Source organism: Athene noctua, chromosome Z (genome assembly GCF_965140245.1).
Source record: "Athene noctua chromosome Z, bAthNoc1.hap1.1, whole genome shotgun sequence".
NCBI lineage: Eukaryota > Metazoa > Chordata > Aves > Strigiformes > Strigidae > Athene > Athene noctua.
The window spans coordinates 77,198,689-77,219,810 of NC_134077.1; the positions used below are offsets into that span (position 1 = coordinate 77,198,689).

Here is a 21,122-nt window from a genome sequence, read left to right on the forward strand (position 1 = left end):
CAGTTGTTCCTTTTTGAGTATCATTCTTCTGCATTCTTAAACATGAAAGCTGAATTTGGCTGAGATACAACTGTGAGAAGCAGACTGAGTACGGTATCTTGAAAGATCTTGTGTGAAGCCCTGAAAACCAGCACCAAGTCATGGATCTACAGAGTTTTTTGAGGACTCTGAGTTTGAGCACACTCAAAGTATTCTTCTGAGGCTTATGGCTTCTCCTTACATAGTACATGTGAACAGTCAGAGGTCATGAGTACTAATATGGTATATGCAAAAAATACTGGCACAGATAACCAGTTCACAGATCTGTATGAGTGAAAACTGTTGTTTTTACAGGTTGCATTGTTTTTGTCTGTTAGCCATCCCACTTACCAGCTCCTGAGCCATGAATAGTTGTACATCTGGCGATTTCTTATTATATGGAAAGTTAAATACCAGTAATTCCGGTGAGATTTATGTCAATGTGCAGCAAAGTTTCTCATACACTACTGGTGAATGGAATTCAGTCTGTTTGAGCAGTGGAAATCTCCATCTTAGTCTGTGTGTGTCAAGGATAAAATCTTATCTGAGTGCCTTTTTCAACCTCATTGTGATTAATTTTGATGAGCTAAGACAAGGTTCACAAAGTATTGAGAGCTACGCAAAGACACCTTTAGAAACCTAAATGTATTTTTGCTATCTAGACCTCCCAGTTGAAAGAGGCAGTTGTTTACTACATGTGTGCCTTTGGCCTGTGACACATTTCCCAGGTAATTATTTCTCAAAATAAATAAAATTCCAGGGGGGAAAAAACGGGTTTTTTATTTTTAATTCCCATGCTAGATTTGCTGAGATAGGTCTTAGTGCCCTCAAATAAAGAAGCCAGAAGATACGGGAGTTTTGGATTTTAGCAAAGCCTTTGATACTGTCTCATGCAGTATCCTTCTGGACAAAATGTCCAGCACACAGATAGTCATGTCCATAATATATTAGCTGACAGGTTGGGCTCAAAGACTTTTAATAAATGGGATTACATCAGTCTGGCAGCCAGTCACCAGTGGGGTTCCCCAGGCTCAATTTTAGGGCCAATGCTCTTTAATGTCTTTGTAAATGATCTGGATGCAGGAATCAAATGTGCATTAAGTTTGCTGATGATATGAAATTAGGAGGAACTGTGCACTCCCTTGAAGGTAGAGAAGCCTTACAGAAAGATCTGAATAGATGAGAGAGATGGGCAAACACCAACCATATGAAATTTAACAAGAGCAAGTGCCAGATTCTCCACCTGGGACCATCTCGGTTATACACATAAATTGGGGGATGAAAGGCTGAAGATCAGCCCTGCAGAAAGACATCTGGGAGTTTGGGTTGATGACAGGTTAAATATGAGTCAGCAGTGAGCCCTGGCAGCTAAAAGGGCCAAGTGAGTCCTGGGGCGCATCAAGCACAGCACAGTTAGCTGGTCAAGAGAGGTGATTGTCCCACTCTACACTGCACTGGTGAGGCCCCACCTCAAGTCCTGTGTGCAGTTTTGGTTTCTTCACTATAAGAAGGATGTTGGACTATTAGAGTGTGTCCAGAGAAGAGGAACCAAGATCGTGAAAGACTTCAAGGGCAAGATTTACGAGGCGCAGCTCAGGTCACTTGGTTTGTTCAGCTTGGAGAAGAGAAGGCTGAGGGGTGACCTCTTCACAGTGTCCAACTTGCTCATGGGGGCAGTGGAGGGGGACCTGATGGTCTCCTCTCTCTGGTGACTAGTGATAGGACACGAGGAAATGGAATGAAGCTGCATCAGGGGAAGTTCAGATTGGACATTAGCAAAAGATTTTTCACTGAGAGGGTGGTCAGTCACTGGAACAGGCTCCCCAGGAAAGTGGTCACAGAAATAAGCCTTTCAGTTCAAGGAGTGTCTGGACAACACTCTTAGTCATATGGTTTAGTTTTAGGTAGTCCTGTGAGTTGGACTTGTTGTTCCTTATGAATCCTTTCCAGATTGAGATATTCTATGATTCTATTACTGAAGGAATTATCATAGTCATTAGCCCAGTTGTAGAACTGCCTGAAAATAAAATCTCAATTGGCAAATAACGGATATCATCCTTATACATACACATAGAAATAAACACTGTTTTTATGATCATTCTTGAATTCTAGATCATTCTAGCAATGTTTCTCATTGGGATGAGTAATACAGCTCAAAACTGCAGTGAATTTTCCAAACTGAATGAATTATAACTTACTGGCACTTGTTTGGAGAAAGTCATGTCACATAATATAGAACAGAGGGAAATTGCCAGCATCCTTTACTTTGTGAATATCTTTTCACCTGCAGATTCAGAGGGCATAATCTTCCCCTTAGGATACAAGTAAAATGAGTGCTTCTTTTATTTTTTTCTCAGTCATTACAGAGATTTTGCATTTATGGTAGTGTCTGCTCAGAAATGACACAGATGTGCAATGTATCTTCTACTGGAGCAGATGCAGTAAGATCTGTGCACCACTCAGATGATATTCTTCCTATTCATGCATCCCTCCCTGCTCCTGTGTCCAGTAATACTGAAAATATGCAATGCTACCCTCCTTCAGTTCCACTCTTTTCTTCAATTTTTCCAGCTACTGTTTTTGGCCTAAGTGACATTTCAGAGCTAAAAACTAACTAAAATAAATATTACATACAGTTTTCATCAGGAGACATATCAATGCTTGCTTTAATATAAAACATTATTTAGCTTTTGAATAAGTGAATTTCAGTTGATAACATGGGTGCCTTCAGTCTTAAGATCCCAAATGATATAGTCTCATCTGGGTTTCCTACAATTATCTTTGATATTAATGAGCTTTTAATTAGGAATAAAACTAAGACATCATTATGGATATATGTATCTGTGAAAACTCAAGCATTCATTTTTTATTTTATTTTTTTAATTAGGCCATCTGAAAGTGCTCTAGAAGCAGAAAGATATGTTAGCATTTATTTTATTTAGGACAAGGACAAGTATGTTATTCTCAGAGAGTATTATTATAGATGATATAAACAGTGTTCTCCTTTAAAAACTATGTACATTTTTGTGCATGCTAGTATGCATGAACATAAAAATGGTTGAAAATTATCCATTGAAACTGTTTCTTGATAGAATATTATGTTTTTTATGAAACACAACTGTTGTAGAAAACGTCTTAAGGGAGAAAATAATTTATTGGAAGACAGTTTTTCAACAAAATTTAAAATATTTTTCATGAGAAAAACACTTCTGATTTTTGTAGAGTTGTACTGTACAGCAATAGAGTGAGACAAAAGCTATCTTGTAAGCTAGATCTCCATCTTTGAGCTGAAGTCTGTAGATCTAAACCAGGAAGAAAACTACTGCAAATGTGATGTTAAGTGTAGTTTATGTTTACTACTTGACTTGTAGAGGGAAGTATAGCAGTGCTATGAAGAACTGTTGTGTGTCTCGCAGGAGACAGTAAGTCACTAGACAGGCTTGTAACGGGTGCAGCAGAAACTGGCCAATGCAGCAGTTACGGTGTTTGTGGCTTTGCAGCAGCTTGTTGCTGTCAGTACCCAAAGTGTGTCCTGTCAGGTGTCAGTCTCTGGAAATTCCACATAGATCAGGAACAACTGCAGAATGGAGCACACCCAAGTGTGAGTGTGTCAGTTTCTCTAGGAAGCAGCAGTAGTACATATACACAGACTGCCTTACTGTGGAAAAGAAAGAAAAAATATTTCGGGCCCATCTTTAAAAGTACACACAATTACCCTTGCAACTAGGGCTAGCATGGTACAGCAGATGAATATACCCAATATGGAAAGCTGTGCTTTTTAATTTTTTTTTTTTGTGTGTAATTTACCTGGAAAATAAGTGTGCCTGGGATATTATGAAAGTATTGTCTTTTGCTAATAATTAAAGGAAATATTTACCACATATATACGAATTCAGGCAGCAGAGGCTCTGCCTTGTACAAAAAGTGCCTTCATCAGGTCTGACACTAACTGAATGAAGTGGAGATTTTCAGGAAATCCCTTTTACTTCCAAAGAAATGTCTAAATACCAAATCACAAAAATCATGAAGCAACAGTCGCCATTGCCAGAATTTGGAGAACTCTTAGGATGTTGCTAGTGACACCCTAGCAAATGCGGGTACAGGTTTCAAGCTAATGGGTGACAGTAAATGCTCAGAAGAATGGGTTTCAAGTGCAAAAAGAGCCATTTGGCTGTGAAGCACACAAGAGTTTACGCCTTTCTGACTGCTTCACTTGAAAGCTACCTGCAGCACTGCTTTGACACCAGGAGCTCTGCAATGGGCAAAGCCTAAATCAACAACTTGATTATGACTCTGAAAAAAATCTGACTACAAAATTTCAACTGTTTTGTGTCTTCCACATTCTGTCTCTTTGTACTGTGTTTGAGTGTCAGGGTTTTTGGTAACGGGGGAGGGGGCTACAGAGGTGGCCCCTGTGAGAGGTTTCTTGAAGCTCCCCCGGCTCCAAGTCAAACCTGCCTCTGGCCAAGGACAAGCCAATTAGAGATGGTGGCTGTGCCTCTGTGATAACATGTTTAAGGGGAACCTGAAGGGGGGCACTTTGAGGAGGCCTTACAAGGACACTTGTGTGAACGCCAAGGTCAGTGGAAGGAAGAAGAAGGAAGGGGAACAGGTGCACTGGAGCAAACACTCTCCGGTATCCCGTGGTGAGAGGGCAGGCCCACCCCCCTGCCACCCATGGAGGTCACGGGAGGTTCTCCTGTGGCCTGTGGAGGACCCCCGGGACTCTGTGGGAAGAAGCAGCCCCCGCTGTTGTAGTTCAGCACTGGGAGGACTGCAACACGTGGGGGTGACACACACTGGAGCATTTTGAGAAGAATGCCCCCCATGGGGAGGACTCCTGACAGAGAGTCTGTGGAGGACTGTCTCCCGTGAGAGGGGAACCATGTGGAGCAGAGGAAGAATGCAGGGGAATGATCCTACCCACCTGGGAGGAAGAAGCAGTGAACTGACTGCACCCTCCATCCCCTGCCCCTCTGCCACTGGGGGAGGAGGTAGAAATATCAGGAAAAAAACTAAGCCCAGGAGGAAGGGGGGTGGTGGGGGTGGTGGTGGTGTGTAAGGTATGGTACTGATTCTCACTGTCCCATTCTGTCTGTTTAAGTGTCATTACCGTTAGTGTTTTGAATTAAAGTAACATCCTTTTTCTTCCCTCAACAAGCCTGAGTTTTGCCTGTGACCGTTAATGGGTGATTGACCCCTCCCTGTCCTTATCTCAGTTCCTGAGTCTTTTGATTAATTTTCTCCTTCCCAGCACTAGGAGGGAAGGAGTAGTGAATGCTGTGGTGTTCAGTTGCCCTCTGGGTTCAAATCACGATGCTGTTTCTCTTACTCTTTCTCTCAGCATGATAGCTTAGTTCATCTTGTGCTGACACCAGTAGATATCTGGAATAACATTCATGAAGAATGGATATGACTAATGCAGAGATTAATGGTTGTGTCTTGTTCACCTGTCAACATGTCAGGTCTTATTTCTGTATGTCCTATCTTGACCCTTCTGCAGGCTGATTTTGAATCTAAATATATTTTAAGAATGCCACTAGCAAACAGGAAATCCCCAAGGCAGTTCACTGTTTTCTTTTTCTCTCAAGAATATACATTATCATCAGCTCTATTTTAATTCAAAGTGCAGTTGCTTTGTTCATCTGTCTCTAGGGTGTCTATCTGAGCCATTAAGTGGCTACACTTAGGTCTATCATGCAACTTATTCCTGCGTAACCTATTAGCATTGACCAACGAGATGAAATATATCCCTTCTTTCCTTTGTGCCAGCCCTGAGCGCTGGCCACAACTTTCTGCTAGGATAGTCACTCTGAATTCAACAGCATTGTATTAACAGAGGGTCTTCTGACAAGGACTAAGAAATATGTTTATTCTCCTGTGATTATTTTTAATGTACCAAATGTAATGCCTTAGCTCCTGTACTGTCTCTCCAGAGTCTGACTACTCCTGCAGTCTACAAAGAGCAGCATCAGATAGTTCAGCAGCTTGCTTCCATGCCATGAACTGAAGGCCTTGTACATGACAGTATCAAGACAGTTCCCAGGAATATGCTCCTTGTTTTGACTGATAGGATTTCAGTGCAAGATACAAGTGGAACAGATGCAAACATACTTATCGAGGTGGAAAAAAGCCACACAGTTGATGGGTTTCATTTTTCCTTGTATTAGTCAGATAAATTCTACTGAAATTATGTGTGTTACAGCTTTGCTGAGTGTATCTTGTCTCCCTACTACCATGTGCCGTACCCACATAGAGTTGAGATTCTTGTCTCAGCACAAAAGAAAATATGTTCATTTCAATGTCTTCAGATTTCCTGTTTTATTCATTTTTTAGCTATTTTCAAATAGTTGGAGCTGTAAAATAAGCTTAATCTACCTCCAGCCAAGGTGGATTAATGTTACCCTTGTAAAATGCATTTGGTTATTCAGATGTACTTAGCTAAAAAAGGTTCTTAAAAACACAGGGTCTTAAGTATTTAGAAACTTTTGGCTACACAGGCTTTGAGTTGAGTTATGAAGCAAGAGCCATTTGTAGTGCTACTTGATTGATCTCTTAGCTTTCCCTGGCACATTCTATGTGCACATGCTTTGGCCTCTGCATACCATGATTTGTCACCAAGTGCTGCTGCTGTAAAAAATTGCAGGGACCCAAGTCAGTAGACTGAAATTGTTTGAAACCCTCCTTGGTGACTGCAATCACAAGATTGTGGTCAACAGTAAAAATTAACTCTACCAGATCCATACCCTGTAGAATACCATGCAGTTTTGGTCTCCCTTTTGTCCTGTTCAGTATTTATGTAGAGCTGTTAGGGAAAAAGTTCTCACCTGCCTTTGTTATACAGATAGTACCTTAATACGCCTGCCTCTTCTAACAGCTAATAAGGTCACTGTAACCTAGATTTCCTATTGTATGTATGTATAAGGTAATTAAGAAGAGCTTTTGGTGTTAAATCTAACAAAAATTAAATTATGATAACAGGCAGAAACTTGCAAAATGTATTGTTAATGTTAACATTGAATGTCTCTTCTTACAAAAGTTGAAAGTCAGCACATTACCAGAACAGTTCATTTTTTCTGACAGCCATAGAGATCTCTGGACTTTGACATGGAGGTATTTGAAGGAATCATCCATTTATAACACATTATATCAAGAACCTTTCTTATGATGTTCTAGATCCAATGTAGATTGCATTTGGCTTCCTAAATGGATTATTGAAGTGGAATTCAGTTATGATTGAATGTGCTAGCCCTCAAAAGTCTGCTACTGATTTAAAGCAGCTTCCTTTTTTTTTTTTCCAGTAGATTTCCGTCACTGAGACCACTATAGCTGAGGAGGAGCTGCATGTTAGAATTAAAACTTCCAAGGGAATTCCATCCCTGTTTTTCAACATAGGAGATAATGTCCAGGCAACAGGGTTTTCATCTTTACTGCCAGGTCCAGACAGTTTTAGAAGACTGTTTCTTTCAAGATGAAGAAATATAATCTTTTAATATAGAACTGCTGTTGACAAAAGCTTCCCTTCTCTTTAATTAATGCAGTTAACCTTCTTACTGATTTAGTTTTGATTTAATTTATTCAGACTGCATTAATTAGTGCAGAAATGAAAAGAAAATATAGTCTTTAACACTCTCACATCGTCTTGTTCAAGTGGCCTTTTCATGGCAGCAGAGCTTTTTAAGGTTCATCTGCCTAGATAAACTGTGAAACACAAGGTCCTCTTTGAAATAAGAAATCCTTACTTGTGAGAGATTTTTACTGTTATGACTGCTGCATTCCCCCAGAGCATCAGCTTTTGCTCTTTCCTTGTTATATGGTTTTACCTGCTGTGCTACAATAACTTTGCCTTTCTTTCCCTGTGATAAGTCATTCTCAGTATCTGGAACATTAAAATCTTTCAAGAATCATCAGAGCTTGATGGCTTTTTTGCTTAGTATCTGTTAGTGTTAAAGCAACTTAATAAAAATGTGAACTTTTTTAATATATGTATCATTTTTGAAATCATACATCACTCAGCAAACTAGCATGCAGAAGTACTGAACACCAATTCAGCTACAGTGAATGGGTACTATTCCAATACTAAGTACCCACACAAAATGTAGTACAAACTACCAAGAAGCTGCACTGTTTTCAGAGGCATAAGTCTGTAGCTTTCCCCATTATTGCATTATCACATTTAGGTGTATCAGCACATCTGTAGTCATGATAATTGTGCTATTCTTGTCTTTGCCATTGAATGTTTACCTCTTTGTGATATCACTTTTCTTCAGTAGATGAGTGAACAACTTGGCAGAAGCAGTTCTGAAGAACTGTACCTTTCAAAAATTTGTTTCTGCATTTGGAAGGAATAGATGGCAGAACAGATGTGCTATTCACAGTACTTCATTATTTTATTCAACTAATAATTTTTGGTCAAAAACCATTTCTATGCAAATATTTGCAATTTTTATGAGGTAGTTAATTGTGTGGGTATGATAGTAGCGTTACCTTCCCTGAATTGTTGACTTATATCATTAACCATGCATTCTGCAAATGCAAAAATTTCTGAATTTTACTGTACCTGCAAGTCTCTTTTACAGACCTTCACATAATTGTTCACATGAGCTTTTTGTAAACCTCTTCCCCTTCAATTTACCAACAATGTCAGCGGGAATGTCATTTTGTCTACACTTCTTGCAAATATCTCCACTTTCTTTTCCTCTTATGTCATGAAATGTCTCCTGTGAGATAATCCTTAGGGTTTATTATCCTTGCCTTCAAATTTATTCCTAAAATTCACTTTCTCTGTGACAACTGTAAGAAATTGGTAAATCAATCTTAAAAACATTGGATTAGAAAGCATACTTGTGGCTTTATTTCTTTAATTTCAGATGATCTGGATTTCTAAGATTTGTACAGTTAATCTATATAATCATATGAATTTGTGGTTGTGATTTTCCTACCTCCTGTTGTTTGGCACACTTTCACTTTGATTCAAACAACAATCTAAGCATTTGCAGTAAAATTATACCCCCCTGAGGGTAAAAACATTTTAATCCAGGTTTTATAACACCTGGCACAAAGATTTTAACCAGTCTTCCAATAATACTAGTGGATAGCCATTCAAAATGTTCCTCTGATGGTTGGGGTTTTTTTGCTTTTTTCCATTTCTGTATCATGTCTGTTATAATGAGATACTGGTCTGGGTCTCAGTCTTAGAAGTATAACCAGGGTACTGTTGGAAACAAGTACTGTTTCTTCTGAAAATAAATGCAGCTTTACTGTAGTTTCTGAGTTGGTGTTAGTCCATGAAGCTTTTACTTATGACTTCGTAGTAGAGAATGATGCCAGGACTACAGAATAATTGAGTCAAAACTTTGTTTCCAATTCAATTAATTGGCAGACTTCTGGTTGCTTTTCTTGTTGCTACTGTTGCTGTTCAAGATTTCTTCCAATCTATTGAATGCTGATAGACAGCTACTTAATGTTTTGCAGTTTATTTAAACACTGAGATATTTAAGAAATCAATGAAGGGAGAGAGAACCAAATCACTGCATAAGCAAAAAAGGCTTGATTAAAGAGGCAGGGAAGTTAGTACACCATAGTTCACTTGAATCTTTTCTGAGATGCTCTGATTTAAAGAAAAATCCTCATTGGAGACTGGGCCTGTGATAAAGCTTGGGATCAATACACTAATCTTGTGTAATTTGCTGGCACACAGCCTAGTGAGGCAAAGCCTTTGCTACACATTGACTCTCACACCGAATATGGTGGAAAATGTCAAGATTACACAGTCTAGTCAGAAAATGCCACAGTCAGGATTTCATTCATCCTCCTTGTGGCATTGTGTCTCACTGTAAGAACATTCCTAAATTTCTAATATACATATTTCTTTTTGACTGTCCCTAAAACCATCTCAGTTTGTCATATTCCCAGCCTGTTTACACTTTTTTCCCTGGGCAAAACTTCCCACCATTGCCACCGTGGTGCAGTCCAGCATCAAGGACCCCTCACCCTCCCTGCCCTTACCTGGTCTGGTCCAGCATCACAGGGAGCGCAGGAAAGAAAGATCAGCTGGTCTGCCAAAATAATTGTGATAGATAGTTGTGACATAAGACTGTGAGTAAAAAGCTTCCCAAAGCAAACTGAACTGGGCAAAAGTTGGAACCACACAGATGCAATCTGCAATAGTTTTACCTGCTCTTATTCAGCAACTGTCTACTGAACACAGGAGTAAAGGTGTTTTGTGGCAAAGGTTTGAGCAAAGGTTTTGGTGTACTGCTTGCTGAAGTATGACACTTGCTGGCAGAAATGGCAAAGCTGGGACCCTTCATACCCCTCAGTATCTGTTCCCTGCTCCAAAATAACAGAATGATAAAATTCAGCAAGCAAGTAAAAAGAAACAATCTTATACAGGAGAACAATTTACTTTCCCTGAGCACAGGCTCATAAAAAAAAACAATCTTGATGCCTTATTCCTTGAACAATGTGAAGGACAGATACAAATTCAAACACCTTGCATTGAGTTTGCCTGGCATGGTTTTGGTAGCAGGGGGGCTACAGGGGTGTCTTCTGTGAGAAGCTGCTAGAAGCTTTCACCATGCCCAGCAGAGCCCATGCCAGCCGGCTACAAGACAGACCCGCTGCTGGCCAAGGCTGAGACCATCAGTGATGGTGGTAGTGCCTCTGCAGTAACATATATAAGGGGAAAATGTTACTGCGCAACTAGCTGGGAGAGAGGAGTAAAAATGTGTGAGAGAAGAGCTCTGCAGACACCAAGGTGAGTGCAGAAGGAGGGCGAGGCGGTGCTCCAGGAGGCAGAGCAGGATTCCCCCGCAGGCCGTGGTGCAGGCCATGGTGAGGCAGCTGTGCCCTGCGCCCAGGGAGGTCCATGGGGGAGCAGATCTCCACCTGCAGCCCGGGGAGGAGCCCACCCCGGAGCAGGGGGATGTGCCCGAAGGAGGCTGTGACCCCGTGGGAAGCCCGTGCTGGAGCAGGCTCCTGGCGGGACCTGTGGCCCCGTGGAGAGAGGAGCCCACGCTGGAGCAGGTTTGCTGGCAGGAGCTGTGACCCCGTGGGGGACCCACGCTGGAGCAGCCTGTTCCTGAGGGACTGCACCCCGGGGGAGGGACCCACGCTGGGGCAGGTCGTGAAGAGCTGCAGCCTGTGGGAAGGACCCACCTTGGAGAAGCTGATGGAGGACTGTCCCCTGTGGGAGGGACCCCACGCTGGGGCAGGGGAAGAGTGTGAGGAGTCCTCCCCCTGAGGAGGAAGGGAGCAGCTGAGAACATGTGATGAACTGAGCACAACCCCCATTCCCTGCACTGCTGGCAGGGAGGAAGTAGAAAAATTTAGGAGTAAAGTTAAGCCCAGGAAGAAGGGAGAGATGGAGGCAAGGTGTTTTCAGATGTAGTTTTTATTTTATTATTACTCTGATTTGATTGGTAATAAATTAAACTAATTTTCCCCAAAGTCAAGTCACTTTTACCCATAACAGTAATGGGTGAATGATCTCTCCCTGTCCTTGTCTCGACCCATAAGCCTTTCATTGTATTTTTTCTCCCCTGTCCAGCTGAGAAGGGGAGTGAGAGCAGGTTCAGTGTGCACCTGGCATCCATCCAGGATCAACCCACCACACACCTTTAAAACAGGGACTTTACCTTGTTTTAGGAATTAGCTGGTAGCATTTAGGTGAATAATCAGTGCAAGTCAGATACCTATCATGCAACATTTCACCCTATAAAGTTTACTTTAATATGGTTATGTATTTAGAAAGGGAGTCTTAAAAGAGAAGTTATTGTGACCTCAACATCAGGCAAAATTGTCATGTCTGATATGATACACAGGATTATTTTAATTGTCTGAAAGGCTGGGAGAAGGGAAGGGAAGGGTGAAATCAAAACTACCAAGCTGGAGTATCAAACATGCAGCTAATTACAGAAGCAGATCTTCTGTGTCTCAACTTTCCTGTCTAAAGACTGGTTTTACGCTATACTGGAGCATTGGATTGGACAAGGAAAGGAGCCTGGTTAAATGCACTCTCACTTTTAGCTATAAAGGCTTCAAATTTAGTCTGAGGGAGAGGGAAAATATATAGCACATTTGGATGGCTTGACACATTCCTATCTATGATACTCAGAATTGCACAGCATTTGCAGGAGGCATCAGGTTACTTTTATTTATTTTTTATTATAGTTCTTCAATTTAAAAGCTATGGGGTATTGGTACATACACATTCTTATAAAGCATTTACAGATAGGTTCAAAGCTGCAGAACCTGTGAAAAATTATTTGCATTTCAAAGCAGTAAATATGGCTAGTTTGAGTGAGATCACACAAAACTATTAACTAGTAACTTTAATGAGCCTTCTTAATTACATAGCTGAAGATAGTATCAGCCAACAGTAACATGACTCTTGACTTTGTACTTGAGAAACAGAGCTAGAGAATTACAAAAAAGAGGTAATTTTTATATTTTAATAAGGAAGCTCTTGATATATTTTATTTCCCAGAGTGTATCAAAACGTGATAAATACCCCAGAAAGGTCAGAAAAACAATTTTATATGTTCTCATTCACATTCAAGCATAGAAAAACTGCCAGTGCACAATTATTTATTGTTTTATTAGAATTTTTGTGCTAAGCTATAATTTTAGAGAAGTACTCCACACTGAAAGGCATAGTACAGTCACAGAAGAAAAAGCTTACATTTATGTATATATGCACTTTACTTTCTTGTATGTATCACAGTGAAAAAAAGTTGTATTGAGGGGTGCAAAGGATATTGAGGTAATCCTTCAGGTGTTTAGAGGGAATTCCTATGCTGGCAAAGGATAAAGTGTGTAGTGCCGGTTGTTTAAGCAGGAATGAAAGATGTCATGTTAAACAGTGACAGCTAGTTCAGCACAGTGCCAGTGAGGCTGCCAATTAATTAGCATCCCACAAGTCTAAGAAAACATGGGAAATATTTATTCTGAAATCACCTTGCAGTGAAAAATATCTTTTAATGGCGTAATTTCATTCAGATTTTTATACAGTAGCATTGTTGTTTAATGGATGTATAAGCAAAGGTGATCACACTGACAAAAAATATATACTTTAGTGTTGAAGATGTATCCTTTCAAAGTGTTCTCACAGTGAAGGCCTATGGGATGCCCTACTAGTGATGTTACCAGCCATGTCTTGAGAATAAAGATTCTCTTTCATTAATTTAAAACTGGACCATATGCAATAGCTGGTCAAAGTTCACTGTAGACTTCTCCCAACATTCACCTTGTCCTGCAAAGGTCAGAAATTTTTAAGTTGCCCATATTTCCTTTGATAAACTTTTTTATCCTTTGTTCATTATTTGTACAATGAGGTAAGGTTACATTTTTCATGTAATGAAGATAAAGTCATTTTTCCACAAAGCAGTTCAAAGCTAAGGGTGTAGTCACAGATACGGTTAGCAGGAAGCATGGTAGTGTCATCTGGGTCTATGTAAATTGAAATAATCCATTTAATTTATGTTTTCTTCTAACCTGTACTTATTGATCTAGGTAATAACTGTTTTTCAGACTTGTGATTTAATGTAATTACTATTTTTCCTTATTGATGTGTAATTTACTCCATCTTAAATCACAGTTCTGAATCTTGCTTGCCTGCAAGAGCATACACACTCATGCATGCAGCCTTATAGAGAAATGCATATCCACCTTCATCTATGTGCACATGCTCTTGCAGAAGGCAACTGTTAATGTATGAAGTGCCTTACTAACGCTACTTTTCTTTATTCCAGCCACAGTCAAAAAATCCTTTTATCATCTTTTATACTGTCCATCTTCTACTTTATACTCCTCAGAAGTTTTAGTTACCAGGTGGATTGGATAGCTGCAAAAAGCATATCATATTTTTGCTATCTAAAATGAACACTCCAGGGGTGCTTGTCTTCCACTGAACCTGTTTACTTTGTGCTTCATACATTAGGTGAATAAGGTAGGAAATGAATTCTCTGCGTGCTAGAAGTATCAGTATGAAAGCACTAACCTCACAGACTGAGCTCTGAAAGTAATGATCAGAGCACCTGAAAGCCCTTTTTATCTGAATTCGTTGCAAACACCTAACTCACAGACCCCTATAGATTTCCAGTTTTAACTTAGTGCCTAATGAAGTGAAGTTTATCTCTGAAAACCTTTGTCACAGCTGGACATAACAAGCAATAGTTACTTGCAAGACTACAACTTAAGGGGGAAACTAAATGAATCTCAGCAGGTTGTCCTTCTAGGACAAAGTTGAAATGTGCTTTTATAGGTGGTATAATAAAGAATAGTCTTCATCCAGGTCCCCAGACTACATCGCAAAGCCAGCATGCAATTTGCCTCTTATTACTAGTCTCTGCATAGAAGTGTCAGAGTGGGAAGAAGAAGCCACACCAGTCAAGAGTGAGATTCTTCCACAGAGTTATGAGAGTTGTAATGTGCACCATTCATTTATGGTCAGTCAAAGAACACAATTTATATGCAGCTCCAATAGAACTTATTGTTCACCCAGTTAGGTTTTTAACAGTCAAAGCACAACAGCTGTTTATTACTTAGTCCAGTTACAGTAATGCTCATGCTTACAATTCAAACCACCCAGTTTCGGCTGAGAATTGTTGATGACACAAGATCAGCAGATCCAAGTATCTGCTCTTTTTCTCACATGTTGAATCCTTGCCCTTCTGATCATCCACAGTCTGAGAGAGCAACCCTCCTCTCTCGGGCTGGATGATTGATGAGTTATCACATCTCAAGTTGTTTGTCTGGGGAGTATTGTGTTGCAGCAGAGTTACTGGTAGGAGTTTCTTCTTCATCAGTCTGGGGTTTACTCAATATTATTTTTATGTACTTCAAACAGCTTATTTGCTAAAATAACTGATTGCATCATAATTTTAGTTATATTTGTTTGAATCTATGTATCCTTTCCTGTGTACAGGATTTCTTTTATGGTACAATCCACATGACTGCACACAGACCAACAAATGACTCAAATTTGAGATGGAAACTGTCTAAGCACTAGCCAGATGATTCTCAAGTCCCAGACACACAGGTCAGGCTGTGAATGCCTGGCCATTCGATAGTTTTATGACTACCCATAGTCATTATGGGTGGGACCAGCTGGACAATAGTCATCTGTACAGACCTGAGAGGAAGTTACAGGCAGGAGTTATGTAAATAATTTTACAAGCACAGCTAAAATGAAGCCCAAATTAACAAGCCCAGAAAACACCTCACAAGGCCTGAGACACCTTGTAAGGTTTGTTAATGCCCAACTTCTACTACTACCACTTGGCCTCATCAAGTTGGCTGTACCACAGGAGTTAAGGCACTTCCATAGTCCTTGCTTGCAGTGTGCCTTACTTGGCAAGTATACCAGACACACCTTCCTTTGATGATCACCTACAGTATTCTCTTTTTTTTTTTTTTTTCCTTCTTTTGAAATGGGTTTTTGAGTGTCTTCATTTAGTAGCTGCCCTTGAAAAAGTCTCATGCCTATGATAACTAAACCTGTAAAGTACAGCCTTTGGAGAAGTGTAGTTAATTTAATAGAGGATATCTTGCCTTCTACCACCCCCAGTTTTATCCTGAAGACAGGAATGAATAAATCTCTTACTAACTGTTGTGCTTCTTTGGACATTGTGATGCTCTAACACAACCAGGTCATCTTATCTTGTTTTTCTCTCCCTCAGAGCTAGTTTACATGTCTTGGAAGTACAAAGCTGTATTCTGTAAACTTTCTCCGGTCTTTCTAAAAATCACATAAAAAATCTCTGTGCAGTAAAAGCAAAGAATCAATTTGTCCTTAATACAAATTCTAATCAGAGATGCACCACTTCTTCCTTCCTCATCTGAGCTATTGTGTATGTGCGAACAAGCTCCATCTATTTATAGCTGTAATGTATGCAGTAAAGGTTAAAAGAAATCTTTTCATTATCAAGGAGCTCCTTTTCTTGAAGATAATACATGATCAAGGTTTGCCTTAAAACACTGATGTGAATAGGAAAGGCAAAAGCCTAGTTTCACATCACCTCACAGAGGCCCAATGATGCAAAACATGATTACCTCTATTTGCAGAGTGTATGGTGTTTATCTCTGCATTAATTATAGCACTGTCTTGAGGAGACGTGCTAAGAGTAAAAAAAGAATAAAACCTAACCTCCTTTACGGTTTGCAGTAGGAAAAGCTCTTTTGTCTGCTCTGACATCTAGAGGGGAAAAGTTGGATAAAGAGATCCCTTGAAAAGCCCAATGATAGTGAAGGAAAATCTGCTTTTTTGTTGTTCTTGCCATTCACAATCATAGAATCATGGAGTGGTATGTGATGGAAGAGACCTTAAAGATCATCTAGTTCCAATCCCCCTGCCATAGGGAGGGACACCTTCCTCTAGACCAGGTTGCTCAAAGCCCCGTCCAACCTGGCCTTGAACACTGCCAGGGAGGGGGCAGCCACAGCTTCTCTGGGTTGCACTACTTTCACAGTAAAGAACTTCTCCCATATATCTAATCTGAATCTAACCTCTTTCAGTTTAAAACCATTACCCCTCCTCCTGTAACTACACTCCCTGATGCAGAGTCCCTCCCCACCTTTCCTGTAGCCCCCTTTAAGCACTGGAAGGCCACTCAAAGGTCTCCCAGGAGCCTTCTCTTCTCCAGGCTGAAAAACCCCAACTCTCTCAGCCTGTCCTCACAGGGAAGGTGCTCCAGCTCCTGATCATCTTTGTGACCTCCTCTGGAATCACTCCAACAGGTCCATGTCCTTCTTATGTTGGGGGCCCCACAGCTGAACACAGCACTGCAGGTGGGGTCTCTTGAGAGTGGAGTAGAGGGTGTGAATCACCTCCCTCAACCTGAGGGAAACACTGCTCTTGATTGTTTTGTTTCAATTGAAAACACATGTGCCTGCTTTGAAATGGTACTGTAAAATTGGCAGAGATCTACTTTTGCTGCAGACTTAACTTCTTCCCTTTCCCATCCTCATCCCCACAGGCCCGTGACGGACGGTTAGACCGGATCAGTGGAGTCATGCATCACACAGCTGTATCATGCTGGCAGCCGTTCCTGGGTCTGGCTGTGCTGCTAGTCTTCATGGGCCCAACCATAGGCTGCCCGGCCCGTTGTGAATGCTCAGCACAGAACAAATCCGTCAGCTGTCACCGAAGGCGTCTGATGTCCATCCCAGAGGGTATTCCCATTGAGACCAAAATCTTGGACCTCAGCAAGAACCGACTGAAGACTGTCAACCCCGAGGAATTCACATCATACCCTTTGCTGGAGGAGATTGACCTCAGTGACAATATAGTTGCCAATGTGGAGCCTGGAGCCTTTAATAATCTCTTCAACTTGCGCTCCCTGAGGCTGAAAGGAAACCGTCTGAAACTGGTCCCCCTTGGGGTGTTCACTGGGTTGTCAAACTTAACAAAGCTCGATATAAGTGAAAACAAGATTGTCATTTTGCTGGACTACATGTTTCAAGATCTGCATAACCTAAAATCCCTGGAGGTTGGGGACAATGATTTGGTTTATATATCACACAGGGCCTTTAGTGGACTGCTCAGCCTGGAGCAGCTCACCCTGGAGAGATGCAACCTCACAGCTGTACCAACAGAAGCTCTTTCTCACCTCCACAACCTCATCAGTCTGCATCTGAAACAGCTCAACATTAACGCATTGCCTGCGTATGCCTTTAAAAGACTGTTTCGCCTGAAAGACCTAGAGATAGAGGCCTGGCCTCTCTTGGACATGCTACCTGCCAACAGTCTCTATGGTCTCAACCTTACTTCTCTCTCCATCACCAACACCAACCTGTCTGCAGTACCTTACTCTGCTTTTAAACATCTGGTTTACCTGACACATCTAAACCTCTCTTACAACCCTATAAGCACCATTGAAGCAGGCATGCTTTCAGATTTAGTGCGCCTGCAGGAGCTCCACATGGTGGGGGCCCAGCTACGTACCATTGAATCACATGCTTTCCAAGGGCTTCGATTCTTACGTGTGCTTAATGTGTCCCAAAATCTGCTAGAAACCCTAGAAGAGAATGTATTCCATTCATCCAAAAGCCTTGAGGTTCTCTGCATTAACAACAATCCTCTGGCCTGTGACTGCCGTCTTCTTTGGATTTTACAGAGGCAACCCACTTTGCAGTTTGGAGGCCAACCACCGATGTGTGCTGGCCCAGACAGTGTCAAAGAGAGGTCATTCAAAGACTTTCACAGCACAGCTCTTTCCTTTTACTTTACCTGCAAGAAGCCCAAGATACAAGACAAGAAGTTGCAATACCTGATAGTGGAGGAAGGGCAGACAGTGCAGCTGATGTGCAATGCTGACGGGGATCCGCAGCCTACCATATCCTGGGTTACCCCACGCAGGAGACTGATCACGACTAAATCAAATGGAAGAGCCACTGTGCTGGGAGATGGCACCCTGGAGATTCGATTTGCTCAAGACCAGGACACTGGGATCTATGTTTGTATTGCAAGTAATGCAGCTGGGAATGACACCTATTCGGCCTCCCTTACGGTAAAGGGGTTTACTTCAGACCGTTTCCTTTACGCCAACAGGACCCCTATGTATATGACAGACTCCAACGACACAAGTTCCAATGGAACTAATGCGAACACCTTCTCTCTGGACCTTAAGACAATATTGGTGTCCACAGCTATGGGCTGTTTCACATTCCTTGGAGTGGTTTTATTTTGTTTCCTCCTTCTTTTTGTGTGGAGCCGAGGGAAAGGCAAACACAAAACCAGCATTGACCTTGAATATGTCCCTCGCAAAAACAATGGTGCTGTGGTTGAAGGGGAGGTTGCTGGACCACGAAGGTTCAATATGAAAATGATTTGATGGTATTCTGCTAGCAGTGCTTTTTCTGTGGCATTAAAACCAATTAAACCAGCCTGGCATGTGGAATTGCTAGGCAGAAGCAGCTTAATGCAGCTGTCACTGTATCAAAAAGTTACATGAAAATGGAAAGACTATTTGTGGTTATACAGCAGAGCCTCCAGACCTTGAGGCAGATATGTCAGGGCCTTTCATAGAACTGGTAAATTGTACTAACTGTTTGCATTGCAAATATTGGCATTCTGGGGATATCAGCAATGAATCGCTGGCTCATGTTCATGGACAATTGTTCAACATTTTCTACCACTATAAAAAGAAAAAGAGAAAAAAAGCCTACAGTGTAGGATTTACATACTTAAAGAAAAAGACACATTTGTTTAAAACATACTTTACAGTGAAATTTGTATCTATAGATCTCATTTGGTAAAACTTTGCATCATCCCTTCTAGCTGGTTCAACACCACAAAAAATTGGTATTTTTTTTTAATCTACATCTATACTGTGTACATTTTGAAGCAATACAAATGAGAGGTTGTGCTTTTTAGATATCCACCAATACTGACCCAAGTGTGATGTCACCCTCCTTTTAACTACCATCTAACCCAAATTAGACTCTTGTAGTTACCAATTAGAAATAACATAAGATATTTTTCTCCTCATGTATGATAGAAGGCCAGAGATAAATAGTTGAGAGCAAAAATGCTCAGCTCTGTTGATCTTCTCTTCATATAAATAGAAGGCATGTGCCTAGTTTTGATACAGAATGGAATATTTTTTATATCTGTGATATCACACTGGACCAGTTTACTGTAACATAGCCCTGGATCTCACCCAGGGAAGGCAACCCACTAGACATTGCTGGCATAGAAGAGTTGAGTTCTGCCTTGAAGAGAGAGAGGTCTTTTTGTTAGTCCTGATTTTAATTTCAAAGCTACTGTTAAAATGTTAATGCATACTGGACAAAAAGAAAGAACTTAATACGTTCTGCATACTCCTTGGGAAATACAGTCATCTTACTATTTATACAAGTGAATTAAATCATACAAATGCTCTGATACAAGGAATGAACTCTTCTCCAGTGCCAAGTAAACTACGGTTGTCCATGCATAATATGGGGATTATAATACTAAAATAATGTTTAAAACATGATAGCCTCAAAAAGGCTAACATACTGCCAGATATAATGAACCTCTAGCCACTGTCATTCTCATCTTGTATATTTGTAGATAACACATAAACACAAAGCTAATTTCCAATTACAGATTACTTAGCTATTCTTGATGCCATTTTAATAACTATGTGGTTATGTTTCTTTCAGGGGCAGTATCTTAGAGCAAGAGGGGCAAGTTTTTCCAGGTTTTAGGAAGATTTTTTTTAAGGGAGAGAAGACAGAAGTGGAACGTTAGTTCAGTATGAGTAACCTTTTTTTGGTTTTATGCCTCTAAACAAATCCTCAAAAGGCTCAGAACTGAAACTTTATTCTTTATTCTTTATTGTTCATACCACTGTTCTTGGTTTGAAATTCTCAGCAATGGGAAGATCAGAGTTGTTCAGCAACCTCTCAATTTTTCAGCAGTTATGAGCCATAGGTTTGTTGCTTAGTGGTTGAAAACAAAAATAATTGGCATAACCTGGAGTAAGGATAATAATGACTATGTATAAAAAATACATGAATTTTTTACATTTTACAAAATGAGTATGAAAATATTATAAGACAGAACATTCAGATTAAAGTGATTTAAGAGCCTGTGTCCAGTCTTAAAATTAGATTTCAGCACTTTGAAACCAAAGTCAGGCTGACCTATAATGGGATGCAGGTGCTTTTAAAATTAGTATCCACATTCTTTGGCAGAGATTTTCTAAGCAGGATAAAAATCTCCCACTCCTATCAAAGGAAATGTGCCAAAAGTTGTAAAATCCAGCTGCGCTCCCCAGGTTTACCCCTAACATATCTGTAGGGCCCGAGGCTAGGCACTTTTGAGAATCTCTTCTCTTAGTAGTTGATCTTTGATTGCATCATTGCTCCATTTTAGGTCACCAAACTGAGGAGGATGCAAGGGTTGTTAGAATTTTCTTCGCTTTAATTGGTTTTAAGTTTAGAGTTGGGTTTTCTTGCTTCCTTTTTTTTTATGCTCTGAACTAGATGGAGATTTATGGAGATGCTTGAGACTAATCCTCTTTGTTCTATGACAGTTTGTAGAACATTAATAAAATGGAACAACCCCTGACTAAATTCTAACACCAGGGAAATTACTTTTGCTGATATAATAA

At 40.5% G+C, this 21,122-nt stretch overlaps 1 protein-coding gene across 2 annotated transcripts in view; it reads left to right on the plus strand.

Moving 5' to 3' along the window:
- LINGO2 (leucine rich repeat and Ig domain containing 2) overlaps positions 1 to 19,425 on the plus strand; it is a 542,951-nt gene extending 523,526 nt beyond the window's left edge. For both annotated transcript variants that reach the window (XM_074932702.1, XM_074932703.1), the window contains one exon: positions 16,998 to 19,425. In XM_074932702.1, the coding sequence (XP_074788803.1) occupies positions 17,034 to 18,854 (1,821 nt within the window). In that variant the 5' untranslated portion in view covers positions 16,998 to 17,033 and the 3' untranslated portion in view covers positions 18,855 to 19,425. The remainder of the gene's footprint in view (positions 1 to 16,997) is intronic.
- The last annotated feature ends 1,697 nt before the right edge of the window (positions 19,426 to 21,122 follow it).